General features: G+C 53.0%; 6 protein-coding genes across 6 annotated transcripts; 3 read left to right on the forward strand and 3 right to left on the reverse strand.

Annotated features, from left to right (window-relative positions):
- Positions 1 to 1,776: 1,776 nt before the first annotated feature.
- On the forward strand, positions 1,777 to 2,193 carry K489DRAFT_412185 (uncharacterized protein; the record flags this gene model as incomplete). Its single annotated transcript, XM_033607900.1, has 1 exon — positions 1,777 to 2,193. The coding sequence occupies one exon, from the start codon at positions 1,777 to 1,779 to the stop codon at positions 2,191 to 2,193; it is 417 nt and encodes a 138-aa protein (XP_033457235.1).
- Positions 2,194 to 2,801: 608 nt separating this feature from the next.
- K489DRAFT_49216 (uncharacterized protein) lies at positions 2,802 to 3,524 on the forward strand. The gene has a single exon (XM_033608673.1). The coding sequence runs from the start codon at positions 2,943 to 2,945 to the stop codon at positions 3,399 to 3,401; it is 459 nt and encodes a 152-aa protein (XP_033457236.1). The 5' UTR covers positions 2,802 to 2,942; the 3' UTR covers positions 3,402 to 3,524.
- A 2,625-nt stretch (positions 3,525 to 6,149) lies between these two features.
- K489DRAFT_412186 (Formate/nitrite transporter) lies at positions 6,150 to 7,402 on the reverse strand (the record flags this gene model as incomplete). The annotated part of the gene is made up of 6 exons (XM_033607901.1): positions 6,150 to 6,299; positions 6,361 to 6,539; positions 6,601 to 6,733; positions 6,794 to 6,890; positions 6,947 to 7,035; positions 7,097 to 7,402. 6 exons carry the CDS (start codon positions 7,400 to 7,402, stop codon positions 6,150 to 6,152), a joined length of 954 nt encoding a protein of 317 aa, XP_033457237.1.
- Positions 7,403 to 8,247: 845 nt separating this feature from the next.
- Positions 8,248 to 9,148, reverse strand: K489DRAFT_433641 (uncharacterized protein). Its single transcript, XM_033608523.1, has 2 exons — positions 8,710 to 9,148; positions 8,248 to 8,655 (listed from the first exon to the last, which is right to left on the reverse strand). The coding sequence occupies exons 1-2, from the start codon at positions 9,077 to 9,079 to the stop codon at positions 8,447 to 8,449; spliced, it is 579 nt and encodes a 192-aa protein (XP_033457238.1). The 5' UTR covers positions 9,080 to 9,148; the 3' UTR covers positions 8,248 to 8,446.
- An 819-nt stretch (positions 9,149 to 9,967) lies between these two features.
- K489DRAFT_343215 (uncharacterized protein) lies at positions 9,968 to 10,949 on the forward strand. The gene is made up of 2 exons (XM_033602304.1): positions 9,968 to 10,034; positions 10,094 to 10,949. Exon 2 carries the CDS (start codon positions 10,155 to 10,157, stop codon positions 10,773 to 10,775), a length of 621 nt encoding a protein of 206 aa, XP_033457239.1. The 5' UTR covers positions 9,968 to 10,034; positions 10,094 to 10,154; the 3' UTR covers positions 10,776 to 10,949.
- Positions 10,950 to 11,166: 217 nt separating this feature from the next.
- On the reverse strand, positions 11,167 to 13,984 carry K489DRAFT_382964 (acyl-CoA oxidase). The gene is made up of 2 exons (XM_033605495.1): positions 13,455 to 13,984; positions 11,167 to 13,376 (listed from the first exon to the last, which is right to left on the reverse strand). The coding sequence occupies exons 1-2, from the start codon at positions 13,768 to 13,770 to the stop codon at positions 11,596 to 11,598; spliced, it is 2,097 nt and encodes a 698-aa protein (XP_033457240.1). The 5' UTR covers positions 13,771 to 13,984; the 3' UTR covers positions 11,167 to 11,595.
- Between the last annotated feature and the right edge of the window lie 398 nt (positions 13,985 to 14,382).

Here is a 14,382-nt window from a genome sequence, read left to right on the forward strand (position 1 = left end):
GGAACAACAATGCGCCTAGATTGTTGCTCGCTTCCAGTGACCCTGGCCGGAGTCCGCCCAGCGCCCTTTGTTTCCTCCCTTCTTTGCGGCACAGCAAGCAGCGCAATCTAAAGACAAAAAACGCCATCATCGAGTCAACACGCGGCAGCACGATCTCGTTGGCAAACGTAGGCCGGCATTTAAGAGCTACGGACGCGATGGAGAAGCAGGGATTTAAGTTGTTGAGCATGCACGCAAGCCATTCGCAGAACTTAATATTGCGGGTGTGGTGTGAGCAGAAGACCCCTTCCCAGCGCGAGCTGGCTGAGGGATGCAGCTCTCATGATGATGAGAAGGTATTGGCATGCACAGATGATGAGCGAGTATTCCGTGTATCTGAAGTTTAACGCATGGGTGGTGGAGGGAATTTGCATGACCCATTGCGGTCTTGGACTCGAATTGGGACGAGCCACGACTCCTGGGAGGCGTTTTCTCTCCTGGTCTGCGCTGCAAGGACTGTACGTATTGTATGTACCCGTCTCGAACCCTCTGTGCGTTTTCCTGCAGTACGATGACAAGTCTGCGTCTGTAGCAACGTCGAATGCAGTGTAATATGAGCAGACGGCAAATGCGGCAGCAGCAAGGCATTGCGTGCCATGGTTTGTTTAATGATCAAATTCGTCATCATATGCGACGAATGAGGCGTGCAAGGCGCTCATTCGGATAGTCACGTTGTCAGACTTTCCAACGCTAGCCGCCCACTCCAGAAATAAAGTAATTCTTGTGTGGGAGCCTTGGCCTATGCCATAATCAAATCATGATGGGCACAGCACTGTCCAGCCTAAAGGTGGCCGAAGTACGTACATCATCACTGATTGATTCATCACCGGGCGTAGTGTAGGCAGCCGGGCCCCAGTCAAGCCCTCTTCGCGGGTTTTTTTCATGTTTCTCCCTGCTCGCTTGGCCTGGTGATGGACCACCCAACAGGCAGAATCAGTCTACCACAGATGGTGATTGGAACGAGCACGCTTTGTCCAATTCCCATCCACACCTGCGCCCTTTCGCCCATACACACGCACCCGCGCACGCACGACGCACCGTTTCGCACTGTGTGCTCCACTGTAGATTTTTCCACGGACACACAGAAGTTTCTTGCCCGGAGCAGGAGGAAATGCGCCCTCTCCACACACACACACCCTTTGGCTCCCTCTGTCCAGTACACGCACGCACCCACCGTCGTACCTCGAGTATGGAGACGGCACAGTTTTTTTTGTGCTGGTGGGCGGGTTGGAAATACTGTAGAGTAGTGAATGGGTGGAGAGTACTTATACTGTATTACTTCAAAAGCCTGCTCATGGTTCTTCTTTCTCCATTGTCATCACTGCCTCAACTGCATCGACATTTCGACATTGGGTCATCTCATCATCGATAAACGAGATCATATCATTGTCCATCCTAGTCATTCTACAAAATTCCGATTTCAAAGCGGTCATTGATCATCACACCACCATTGCTCATCCAGTCATCACGATCACGCTATTTTTGTCTAGCACGCAAACCGTCTGTGCACGCTCTTCGGGCAAGCACATGGATGGCTGCTGTGGGTGTGTGTGTGTCATATCTCTCTCAATCCATATAATGCTTTGATTTGCCCACTCTCTCTCGACAACACATCTCTTCAACAATCACCACATCCAACACAACACTCGAACTCGACTCGAAACAACTCGTCGACCACCATCACACCACATCACAGCACACACTCACTACTATATATCCACCTCGACACCTCTCATCATGCATTGCTTCCAAGACTGCTGCCTCTTCTGTGACCGGGACTCGCCCGATGGAGCCTACTGCTCTCAGCAATGCAAACTCGCTGATCACGAACGCTCAAACGCCTCCAACCCAAGCACACCCTCAAACACATCATCAGGGCAGTGGACTTCATACCACGCCGACAGCAAACGCCAATCACAACACTTTGGCTCAGTATCATCAACATCATCGGCATCATCATACTACCCATATCAGAGCGCCGCTGAGCGTCATTATCTCAGTGCATCATCATCACAAAGCTCGTTGTCCTCAACAATGAGCTCATCACCTGGTGGCACTTCAGGCATGTCCGCTCAGGCGAGACAGGACTTGCAAGGCTTCTTCAGCTCGTTCGACCAAGCCCGAGCTGCCAAAAGACGATCCACGACCCGGTGATTGGCCATTCACCACCACATCCATTCAGCAGCATCACCATAATCAGCGTTCTCATCATTTCCACTCAACCATCGTCGCCAGTTGGCACGACAATCATCTTACGCACGGAGTTTCTCTGTACCTCTAAAAGCATTTGATTTATTCGAGTTTATTTGTCTCACTACGATTCATGTATCAAAAAAATCCAGCCCAGCTCTGGCAGTGTCAGAGGCTGCGTAGCTGGCGGGCGCCAAATCCTGGTTCGGAGTTTTCAAGGCATTGCATTTTCACCACCCAACTGAACGAATATTTGTCATTCGAGGACCTACTTGGACCTCCATTTTGCTCACTCAGAAGGAAATCGCCTGTCGATATTGGGAGGACTGTCCTGCTTCGCCAAAGGGCAGCAGTTGACTGCAGGAGAGATCGAAGGCAGGAATTGTTTTATCAGGAAAGGATTGGACGTCCACGCACGCGGGTCTTACGAGGCACCTCAACTGGTTGGGACCTCTCCAGACTCCTCAGAGGGACGTTCAGGCGATGCTTCGCGTAGCAGCAGGTAGAATCAAAATCCAAGCGCTTCCCGATAACCCTCAAGCTTCAATCACACATTTGTCCTCGCCTCCCTTGTGACAATGTGACCAGATCTTCACCATTCATTTCCAATTGGCGGTGGCGGTGATAGTCTACGTATACAGCGTGTCGATCTGTCTCATGTTCGGAACTTGCGATCCAGAAGGAAAATCGCACGCGAACGCCCGCCTAACCCCATGATTTCGGACGATCAGTTGAGGCACGCCAACCACCCCCTCCATGGCGTTTCGGACGGAAGGCATGTGGAGTGTCGAAGCAGCACACGCACGCAGGTACTGTACCTCCAGGGTCGGCGAGTCGCGTGTCCCGACCCGTGTCTCTTATCTCGCTTCTCTACTATACAATACCCACCCACCCACACACATACCTCCGACAATCAATCCGGTGTCCACATACACATACTCACGCAGCATACCCAGCCCCAGTACGCGCTCACCAATTCCTTGGCGTTAATCCTGATAAGACAAACCAGCTTACATAGCCAGTGCCATGCATGCACGTATGGGGAGTTCTCGCGTGAGATTGCGTTATGCACCCTGTCTCTCGGAGGGAGGGTGGTAGTGGTGGTGGTGGAGCGGGCTCTTCCTTCCCTTCTTCACGGCAGGCGTGATGCATGCATATCCCGTCGTTGTTGAGATATATGGTGTAAGAGATGCTATGGCAACAGCGACATGATGTGAAAAGTACAACCGCGTCGCCCGGGTTCCCTTGTCTCCTTCCCCACATCTTTCCAGTTTCGTTCACTGATCGGGTGACGCTTGGTGGCGTCGTCTGGCTACTGATCACACTCTCGACGATGAACCATTCTAGCTTTACACTTGCCTGATCACATTCTGCATCATGCGACGAGAGGACACGACCGTATCCTGACAACGCTGTTGATGATTACAAACCTCTTAGTTGAACTACAGGCTTGGTACTGTTGCCCCTTCGTAAATCTTGCTCCTTATCAGTGCTCTCCACTCATCAAACACACACAAAGCCCGATAACCCCGACCAGACGATCGCGGTTCGACTATCAGAGCCAGAGAGATTGATCAATGGCACTAGTCCCCCACGACGAAGGCGTCGAATAATGAGCATCTTTCTCCCCACATCCAGAACGAACCGGTTTGATATGCATCTGCAGCAGTAATATATTGTGCTGTACGATACATGCGATACTGTATCTATGTACACCTCACTAGATTGTGCACCGTCTCTCCTCCAATGAGGGGCTGGGGCAACAGGAGATAGGGCTCGTCGTGCGCGCGCGACGACGGGCCTGGTTGCCGGAAGAACTGCGCGGGCTTGCTTGGATGGGATACCAGAACATGCATGGCTTTCACACATTCATGCACAAGACGACGAGTCCCGCTCCAGATTCGTCGGCTGCCCAGCCATCCTATCCTTCAACAGGATAGATACCCGACTACATGCTGTGCTATTGCAACAAGGCTACAGTTGGACGTAGATATACATCTGACATGATGATATGGATTCGTTCGTGGGCCCTTGTTCACGGCTGGCGGGTGACAACACTGTGCAAGGGTCACTTCTCCTGGACCTGCATACGAAGCCGGCAAACACGGAACAGAAGGGAGTTGGAGCGTTGTGGTAGTGCTATCTTGCTAATTCGTCGGACTGCACCTGACGTTCGTTCTCACCAGCAGCTTGCCTCTACCTCTCTCGTACCTCGTGAACGGCGAGTGGAGAAGGACACGTCGTTATCTCGACGATCAAGCAATCTGAAGACGGTCGCCGTTTTGCTAGCGAATACCATATCCTGTAAGCTCTGGACACGGTCCAGGTCTCCGTCTCTTGTGCCCAAACCTCCGCCTTCGTACATCGCGCAAACCATCGCCAAACAACTACAGCACACATGTACCTCGTACATGGCAAACCCTAAACAATGAAGTGGTAGAATTCCAAGCCGCGCGTCGTTTAAGATAAAACTGTCTCAGACGATCTCTCAGGCACGGCCAGGGCAAACCCCCGGCCTCCATATCAACTCGCCGCGAATGAATGCGATCAGGGCGCAAGACAGGGAAATTGCGCCTTTGACAAGGATGGACTGACGAAGATTCCGAATTCCGAGACACTCACTGCGCGTGGAAACCCAAAAACTGCGAGGAGAAACAAAAACCCTGCCTCACGGCACACTGTCCAGCAATGTCTCATGGTCACCGTTCATGCCACGATCTACAATTTCACGTACGGCGCCGTCGTCATCACCACACATCCCGGACGGAAGAGAAATGACATTGGAACGCCGTGGAAGCCATCTCGTCCCGAGACCTTTCCAAACCAACGTTTTCTTGGGGCTTGATCTATCCGCACTCTTCGAATTCCGCCTACCACGTCATGGCGAACTGTGCGCGCTATCCGAAACCCTTTTTCCCACCTCTCGCCGCCCATCATCACGATCTCGTTTGCAATTTTTTTTTTTTGGAAATTTGGCCCGCTCGGACGGACTTCCGCTTCTTCCAAGATCCGAGTGGAAAATTGCCGCGGATCCGCAGTCGCAACCCTGTTGCAGCAAATGCACAGGCCACGGGGTGAGATTCTTCCTCTAGGCCCGATCTTCATGACTGGGCCGCTTATCTCCTTTTTCGTGTATGTGCGCACAAAACGGCTTCATTGGAAAATATGATGCTATTCTAGGATGTTCTGGGTAAAATGGACTTGAAAGATCCTTCCCTGACTCATCGTCGCTGGTTATCGTTACCGTTGATAGGGAGTGCTTGCTACCATCGTGAATTGTCGTCCGCCCGTGTGGTTGATTCGAAAGAATCCTTAATTCTCAGGCACATATGTCTTCGATGGGGTATCTCTATAATTATACTAACTTCGAAGGGTTAACAGATTGTCTGTCCTTGTCTGTGAAATTTGTCTTGCTGGTGCGAACAATGATTCCAATTTTTTCGTCGCGGTGTGAGTGGCGCACCATGGACTCCTCATTCGTGTCTCGTCCCATGGTCGGCGGGTCGCCATCCACAGGAATGAATTTCGCTGCACGTGTGCTGCAAGCGCGCGATATTCGATGCTCGTAACTGTGGGATGTTTGTCGATCCCAATCCAATGCGGAGTCGATGTCGTTCACGATCGCCGATCTGGAGAAAAATTGCACGGACATCGGCGGGCTTATGTCCGAACACCATGGATTCTTACGCTGGTGCCGATCTTTTCGAGATTTGTCCTTCAAGCGCAAGCATCGGCTTCTGCAATGCATCGGGAGGCTCCGATTATGTGCAGCATGTCGTGATATTGCACATATCACGCCCATGAACAGGAAATTTTGCGTCTCGCAGTTTCCCAATGCGTTGTGTCATAACAACATGGCCGCGTTTGTTGCCCGCATCCTCGGACATCAATGACCTTGTCATGTCCACAATGGTCGCTCCCTAGACCATGTTGTCCGCGCTCTTGCCACCGGCTGATGACTGACGGCGCCTCTGCTCTTCGGCTTCCCATGTGGACGACATGATTGGAATGCCATCTAAGCCGAAGAGAGCGCCATCGATAGGAACGGGCTTCGTGTCGCCGGTCAAGTACTGTAGAAAAGGCTAGGTCAGCAAGAACCTCGGCAGATCGACCTGCTTTAAAAACGCTTACCAGGTACCAATATGCTGCGCCAACGAAGAACCCGCCGCCGATGATGTTACCAATGAGCGTAGGAATCATAGACTTCCAGATGTAGAAACCGATCGAGATCGACGGGTCGCCCACGAAGATGGCAATGGGAATGAAGAACATGTTAGCCACGACGTGATCGAGGCCGAGGCACACGAATGCTAGGACTTGCGTCAGCCACATCACCTCTCCGTCGTTGTCAAATATCATCTCCACACTCACCGAATGTCGGCCACCATACTGCCGCGACCTTGCTGAAGAACTCGCGAGCCATGAAGGCCAGAAAGCATGCTAGACACACAAGCCAGTTGGCGCCGATACCGCGGAGGAAGATCTGATGCCACATAGGTGTGACCTTTCATGAAGTGTCAGCAGGTGTGGATGGGAACATCTCAGGTTTCAGCAAGTAACCTACAACTTTCTTGTTTGCGAAGTTGATGGCTTGCGTTTTGAAGGGATCGCTGTCGAACACACCTCCCTCTCCCATCAAGAGGCAGGCGATGAACAGAGAGCTTTGTCCGACTGTCAGTCCGACTCGTGCGTACTCGCGAGCATATTCCCAGCTTACCCAGCAAGATTCCCGACAAATGTGACAGCCCAGTGACGGAGCATCTTCCACACAGAAAGTCTCCCGTGGAGTACCGAAATGGTAGTGAACTGTATAGGGAGGACTGGTCAGAAGTACGCCCCAATCGCTCTGTCGCGCACTGCAACTCACCATGAAGCTACCAGTACATAAATCCGCCCCCGTCACAACAATCATCGTGAGACCAAACGGGAAAATGATAGCGCCAATCATTCTGATCAGACCCGGAGCATTCTCCTGGTACCAAGGCGCAGTCTGCGTGCTCAGCGACGCCGCGCATGCAAAGGCCAAGAGCATTCCGGCGAGAACGGAGCTGATGAACATCTTGTCGAGGCGCATGTTGGCCTTCGCGACACCGGACCGCGAGCAGAGCTCGACGGTCTCCTGCGCCGTGTAGCAGTTGACCACAACATTCTGGTGGGTCAGAGGGGCGGCCATGTTCGCGTCGCAGGTTTCAGGCCTGTTGGCAGAAGGGAGTATTGTTCGATGAAGCGGTGACTAAAGCATCGCACCGCATGGTCGGCGGTAAGAACCCTTTATGTTCTCATCCCCCGGAAGTTTATGACGCCGACTTCTGAATTACGTCGTTGATCTAAGCGTCAGCCCCGTCTCAATGATCACAGGCTTTGTTCGGGTCCGTCATGATGACCGGCGCCGACTATATTCGATTGGTCCTCAGCATCCTGACCCCAAGGTCTTTATCTACAGCGCGATAAGAAATCTAGACATTCGGCCGAGAAGAGTAATGAATGATGTCGATCAATCTGCGAAGCGGTTGGTAGCCAGGGTGGTGGTATTTCGCAAACTGTGCTACGCATTGGTCTGCAGGTCCGAAAATGCACGTCTGAAGCCATTGACAATTACTTTCGAGTCTTGTATGCGAACGATTGGGGGAGATGTGTATTCATCTCGTCGTTATGAAGCTTAGGGATTGGTTGAAGATAAGGTGGCTTGCAGATAAGCTTCTTAGTCGTTGTGCCGAATGCCGCCATGATCTCCAAAGGAGTCGCTAGCTTCTTTTTTCTTTGCATGCCATGTTCATTTGGGGGACGTGCTGGACAGCAACATCGTCGCGGACAGATACGAAATAGATAATCTTGGCCAGCCTCAACAATTACGATTGGAGGAAGAAGATCGTCGGCGAGAAATGATAGGGTACAGATATCGCGCTCCGATGACTAATCCGACGCACCCTCACTCTGTTGACCAATCTTCTCCATCTCTTCGTCGTGTAGGTGCTCTGTAGGTGATTTCAAATATACATCTATCTTTTGAAGACAAGCTCTGTCTTTAGAGAAGGCGCAGGATCACGGTGGTATGATTAGAATCATATCAAGCAGATGAGCTAGAGTTGAACATCAGCTCGTTTTATTAAGCTGCCCCGTCCGACCTGACCGATCCCCATCCCAAAATTCATGCCCAGCTCGGGCTGTCCGACACTGTATTCAAACATTTGGTCCTTCGAGCGCTATTTGTCGCGGTCTATGCCCTGGCGCTCTTCGTCTGCGCGTTATTCGGACTGGATTGAGCCGTGTCGGAGGAGGGTGGGCTTTCACAGAACATGATATCGCCAGGCGTAGGCTCCGTGACAAATTCGATGAGTTTCTTCTTCTTTGCTGGCGGCTCCTCATCCTGCTCAGCTATCTGTCGTGGAATCTTGACGCTTGTGCTTTCGGCGAATCGCGATAGGTCTTGGCTATAGTAAGTAAGAAGAGAGCTGTAGGGATATGATGAAGATGACTTACTCTGGTACTCAGGAGGAATCGAGTTAGCAGCTCGATTGTTTAGCAAGAAGATATCGATCGGGATATTGAATGATCCATTCTCGTTCGTGAGATATTTGATAGCATCATCCAGTGTGTTTTGAAGCCGAATCTTCCATGGCATACCACCTCTGAAGTAGAACGGCCACAGAGTTGGGAATTCCTCCGCAAGGTCTGTTCTCAATTGCTGGATTGATACCCAGACCTCATTCGAGTCAGCCACACACCGCTCGACATCGACCCAAATGACGCTTTGTGACGAATTGAGTGTACCAACAGGACACCAGATGTGCGCCACGACCTTCGTATATGGACTCGGCGTTCCTCTCATCTCGATATCGTTGGCGAACATAAAAGTTATGCGAATACCGTCGCTGTAAAAGATGAGCGAAGTGCTAGCCAGCAGAACCAAAAATTGAATAAGTACCTAGGTAGGCAAGAGCGCGACAGAGAAGAGATGGGCCGCCAATCAAAACACCTCCAAGTGACATCTGGGGAACCTGGAATGAAAGAAATGAAATCTCACTGGATTCACATGTGATCAGGCGGCATGGGCGTGCTTGAAGCTGTTACCTGACGCGGCTGCCTCTTTCGTGTTGTATTCCGCTTTGGCGAAAAGTAGTGATTGCAAATGCTTTCACTTTCTGGAGAATTACTTTCACCACCTAGGTGTCTCGGCCATCAACGACGCACTTGTTGATTTTACTTGTTCATTGACCCTCGAACCACGCCGACATGATTGATCAACCGTTGAGACGATCAAAACGTGCTCGCAAGAGTGTCGACTCATATGCTGAAGAGCAGATGATCTCCAACGATACCTGTCGTGTAGCCAACGACAAAGAAGGTGTCGACTCGTTTAATCAATCCGAAATTCCTCACGAGGCAATCGTGATTAAGAGTGAGCACGATGAGGTCAGCTGCTGTCTTGTCAAGACAGAGGAGTCGGTGGTCACTGTGAAGAGCGAACCTCCTGTCGAAGACGATATCGGCACCATTGAGGCCGAGCTTCCAGTCAAACACCAGGCCCACGATAGCGACCTCAACGACGCAGAACAGCCGTCGAAGAAAAAGCGACGTGCTAAGAAAGAGGTTGACCCTACCGTACAACTCTACGGCTACCCACCTGCAGGCACATGGATTCCTTGGGGCGTAACACGGATGCGAAAGCAGCCCAAGATATATCCTGTTGCTGAGAAGAAGTATGTCGACATGTCACATGTCGTCGCCGCAGAGCAGCGCATCATCCGCACGAAGGCGAAGATCCCTCGCTTGAAGCTTGGTGAAGAGGAAACTCGCCTTAGAGAGTATGTTGCGATTGCCACAAGTTTGACGAATTGACGATCTTATCACTGACATTCAGCAGTTACAACGGTGAGCCCCCCGAATGGTACGATGAGTTCCTTGAGCGAGCCAGTACCCAGAAGATGTTCGTCCTCGATCGTCGTCGCGGATATGAGCAAGACTGCCACGCAAACCATCTCGACTGTCCCGAGGAAGTCATCCTCTTGGCCGGATCCAAGGGCAATGTGTATACCGTCACCATCTCTCACCTGACCTCATGTACTTGTCCCGTGACAATCTACAGCAAGACAGGGGAGGAAAAGCAATGCAAGCATGTTCTATACGTGCTGCATCACGTTCTGAAGGCGCCCGAGCATCTCCGCTACCAGGCAGCTTTCCTCACGTCTGAACTGAAGGAGATCTTCGCCCACGCACCTCTACCCTCGACCGTGTCTGCCCAGGGAGATGCAGACGCCGGCAAGCGCCGGCCGATCGAAGGCGACTGTCCGATCTGCTTTACCGAACTCGGAGGAGATGACGCGTCGGTCGTCTGGTGCAGGAGCTCCTGCGGGAACAACATCCACAAAGTGTGCTTCGAGGCCTGGGAGCGATCCAAGCCACCGGGGCAGACAACTTGTCCATTCTGCCGTGCTTTCTGGCACCCAAGTACTGCTGTCCATCAGCCACAGTATGAGTTCGACAGGGCGACCGAGGTGGGCAGAGGCGGCTATCTCAATGTGCTTAAGCAGCTCGACTACGACTGATGTGGCGGACGCGAAAGATGCATGGGAATGATGATTGGGATGCACGAGTCATTGCGTATTTTCGTTTGACAAGGCTGGACGAATGATTATGATATCGTTCTGTCCTGGCTTGAAAACAGTCCGAAAGCCCATGAACGCGAGTTTCCTTTCTGAGGATGGACGGGATTAATTTGGTGTTGCAATATATAAGTTACATGACAACGATGAATCGACCACTTCCTATGGTAGAGTGACAACAATCTTTCAAAACGATCTTCAATAAAGATTTTCCGTTCTTAAGCATTTATGATGAAATCAAAAAGCCTCGCTTGGTTGATCAAGACGCAAAAATGAATTACAATGAACACACTAATAACATAGCAAAAAACCAGAAAGACACGATTTCTGTCCTTCAATATCTCCTTCCAAAAAAGTACATGACCGTCCTCGCTCGCTCGCAGGGCGCAAAATCAAGGCCAGTCCTCTGCTCTCCTGATCTCGCCGGACGCGATCTTATCTCCTGCATGGCGAGACGACAAGAGATCTTCGGCCGTGGTTCATACAGACTTCTCCCACCGATGCCATGATGGCCACCTCTTGTCCATGCTTACTTCCTGACTTCCCAGCTCTCTCACCACGAATCTTTTTCTATATCTATTTTTTTCTCTCTCGAAGTGTTACACACGGATTGATGCAAAAGAGGAAGGTCTGACACCTCTCAGCCCGGGTTGGGGAGAAGAGCGGTGTCGAAACAGGTAGAGGGGGGATGGGATGGAAACAAGACGGAGATGGACTGGGGGTGGATTTCAACGCCGTCGTTCATCATACGTCGTTATCCCATCTACAACTTGCCCTTGACCTGGTTGGCCTCGTTGCTCTTGAAGATGGTGGCGTTGTGGGGGTAGGGGTCGACGGTGATGCGGTTGAGCGGGTTGAGCTCGGCGGCGCGGTAGAACATGTCCTCGTAGACGTTGCCGTCGAAGCGGCCGAGCGAGCTGTCGAGCTGGTAGTCCGGGAAGTCCCAGCTGTCGACCAGGCGGATGGCGTGCGGGCGCACCTCCTCGAGCAGCTTCATGACGGCCGTGGTGCGCGCCAGCTGGATCTGGCGCACCGTGCAGGCGGCCGAGGTGAAGAACTCGCTGGCCTCGCTCTCGAGCGTGTGCAGGGCGTACAGGCGGAAGAGCTTGTACAGCACGCCCTGGGTCTCCGGGTCGAGCTCGGCGGTCTGCTGTTGGTGTTGGAGGGTCTCGTAGAAGTTCTTGACCACGATGTATTGCGAGTGGGCGCGCGACAGGCGGTAGAAGGCCACGAGCAGGCTGTTCCAGGACTTCTTCTGCTCGTCGCGGTGGCGGAGAGCCTCGAAGGTGAGGTAGGCCGACCGCCAGGCGAAGGCGGCGACGAGGTCCTCGTCGCGGCCGATGATGTCGAAGGCGGCGCCGACGTCGGCACGCTTGTGGTAGTAGGTGAGGATGTTGGTGGTGTCGTTGGTGGGCTCGACGCCGCGGAGGACGGAGCGCGCGGACTTGAGCATGTATCGGGCGACTTGTTGGGTCAACATGTAGTTGTCGCCCTCCCAGGTCGCGGTGGGCAGGTAGTCGGCGTACCACTGACCGATTCCGGCGAAGGAGCTGTAGCCGTGGCCACCGCACGCACGTCGGCAGACTTCGAGACCTTCGGCGGCGGTGTGGGAGGAGAGCGATTTGAGACCGCAAGAGGTGGCGTGCAAGTCGGCGAGGAGGTCGGAACCGGGGACGGTCTCCTCGGGACCAGAGTGGCGCTTGGCCTGGTCGGGAGTCCGGCTCTGGGACATCTTCTTCTGGTTGGCCTCGTACAGCTGCATCATACCCTTGCCGGTGAAGTGCAGGGCGAAGCAGGTGGCCAGGAGGGGCAGGAGACGGATCTGCACCATGGTGTAGTTGATGACGGGGTTCTCGCCACGGACGTGAGGAGGCGCATCACGGTCCTGGAACTGTCGGCGGACGGCGGCGTAACGAGTGGCGATGGTGACGCCACGGGCGAGGACGCTGCCGGACTGCATGACGATGGTGCTGCGGACCCATGTGAGAGTGCCGTAGACGAGCGTGGGAGAGGCAGGGCGGACGTATTGGTTAGTCTTGAGGTCGACCGAGGAGTATCTGGCCAACATGGCAATGTGAGGGATCTTGACGTGGTTGAAGAGAAGGAAACCATTGTCCATGGTGTTGTAACCGAACTTGGGACCAATGTCACCGGCGTAAATGTTGGGCAGAAGCTCGTGGGTCTTGAGGTCACGAATCTGGACGATGAACGGGTGAGGGCCGTACGGCTTGCCGCCGATGATGAGCTGGGCCATGACGGCGGCGTGGTTGGCAGTGCGGCCGAGGGTACCAATCCACCATTTGGCTGAAGTGAGATGCGGCGAGTGGAGGGTGAAGGTCTTGTCCTCGGGGTTCCATACGGCGGTGGTCTCCAAACCTCGCACGTTGCTTCCGTGTCCGAGCTCAGTCTGGGCGTAGCAACCGATGTTGGCGTACGACTCAGCTGGCTTCAAGTACTTCTCTTGCTGCTCTGGTGTGGTTTGGTTGCGGAGTGTGACGAGGTACATGCTCTCGTGGAGAGCGTAGGGAAGCGGCTCGCTGATGACTAGAGGAAAAGAACCATGTCAGCGGTGGATTCCCTTGCTGCGCTGCGCTCCGCGCTTCTTTCTCCGAAGTCACTTACGGTCATTGGCGAATCTCCGGTCGACATCATCCCAGTTCTGCTCCTGGAAGATCTGTGCCAACCGCTTGGCGCGGCCGAGGGCGACCTCGAACTTGTCGATTCTGCCATTGAAGCAGTCCTGGCTACGGTCGAAGATCTTCTCTGATTGCAAGATGGCGAGGATCTTGCGCTTTCGCTCAAGGACCTCCTTGGTGAAGAGGACTTTGCTGAGCTGAGCGACATCGATCTTGGACGAGTTACGCTCGGAGGCGAGCAACTCTGAGCCTTGAGGGCCCGAAGGCTTGAGGCTGCGCACCCAGTGTGGTATTTGAGACATGGTCGAGTGGGATGTGGTGGATGGTTGTGAGGGAGAGGAGGAGGAGGGTCAGAGGCGAGGAGAGGAAGGTAGATGAAGCAACAGGAATCGGAAGGTCACCACAAATATAGGCACGAGTAGCACGATCCGTCAGTCTTACACGACTTTATTATGACTAGACGGGCGTGTATGGTTATCGAGGGATGCCGTGTGATGATGCTGTATTACCTTGGGCCGAAAGTCAGGTCGTCAGAGATGAAAATCATAGCCGAGGTACCCGTCAGATGTACCGTTTTGGGGTTGACGCCGGTGTTATTTAATGTAATTGGTCACCGGACGAGACGGGTAGAATACTGCTTCATTTAAAACGAGATTGTCCTACCGGACGGCTGTCTTATCAGATCATCAGGTCACGCACTACTCAAGAGCCGGACAAAAGACGTTTTTGGGCAGGCCGGTAGTCAGGACGATCACGAGCCAGATCGCGCGCGACATGGGTGGAAAAGTTAATCTGCCATTAGAGCGACACCGGAGGAGTCCTTGTCGTCGTCGGAGTGCTTTCTTCGAGTTTGGCGCCGGTCGGTCTGCGACGACGTCTGACCCACTCCGCCTGTTGTCACAAGCCAGATCTCC

Source organism: Dissoconium aciculare (genome assembly GCF_010015565.1).
Source record: "Dissoconium aciculare CBS 342.82 unplaced genomic scaffold K489scaffold_11, whole genome shotgun sequence".
Classification (NCBI taxonomy): Eukaryota; Fungi; Ascomycota; class Dothideomycetes; order Mycosphaerellales; family Dissoconiaceae; genus Dissoconium; species Dissoconium aciculare.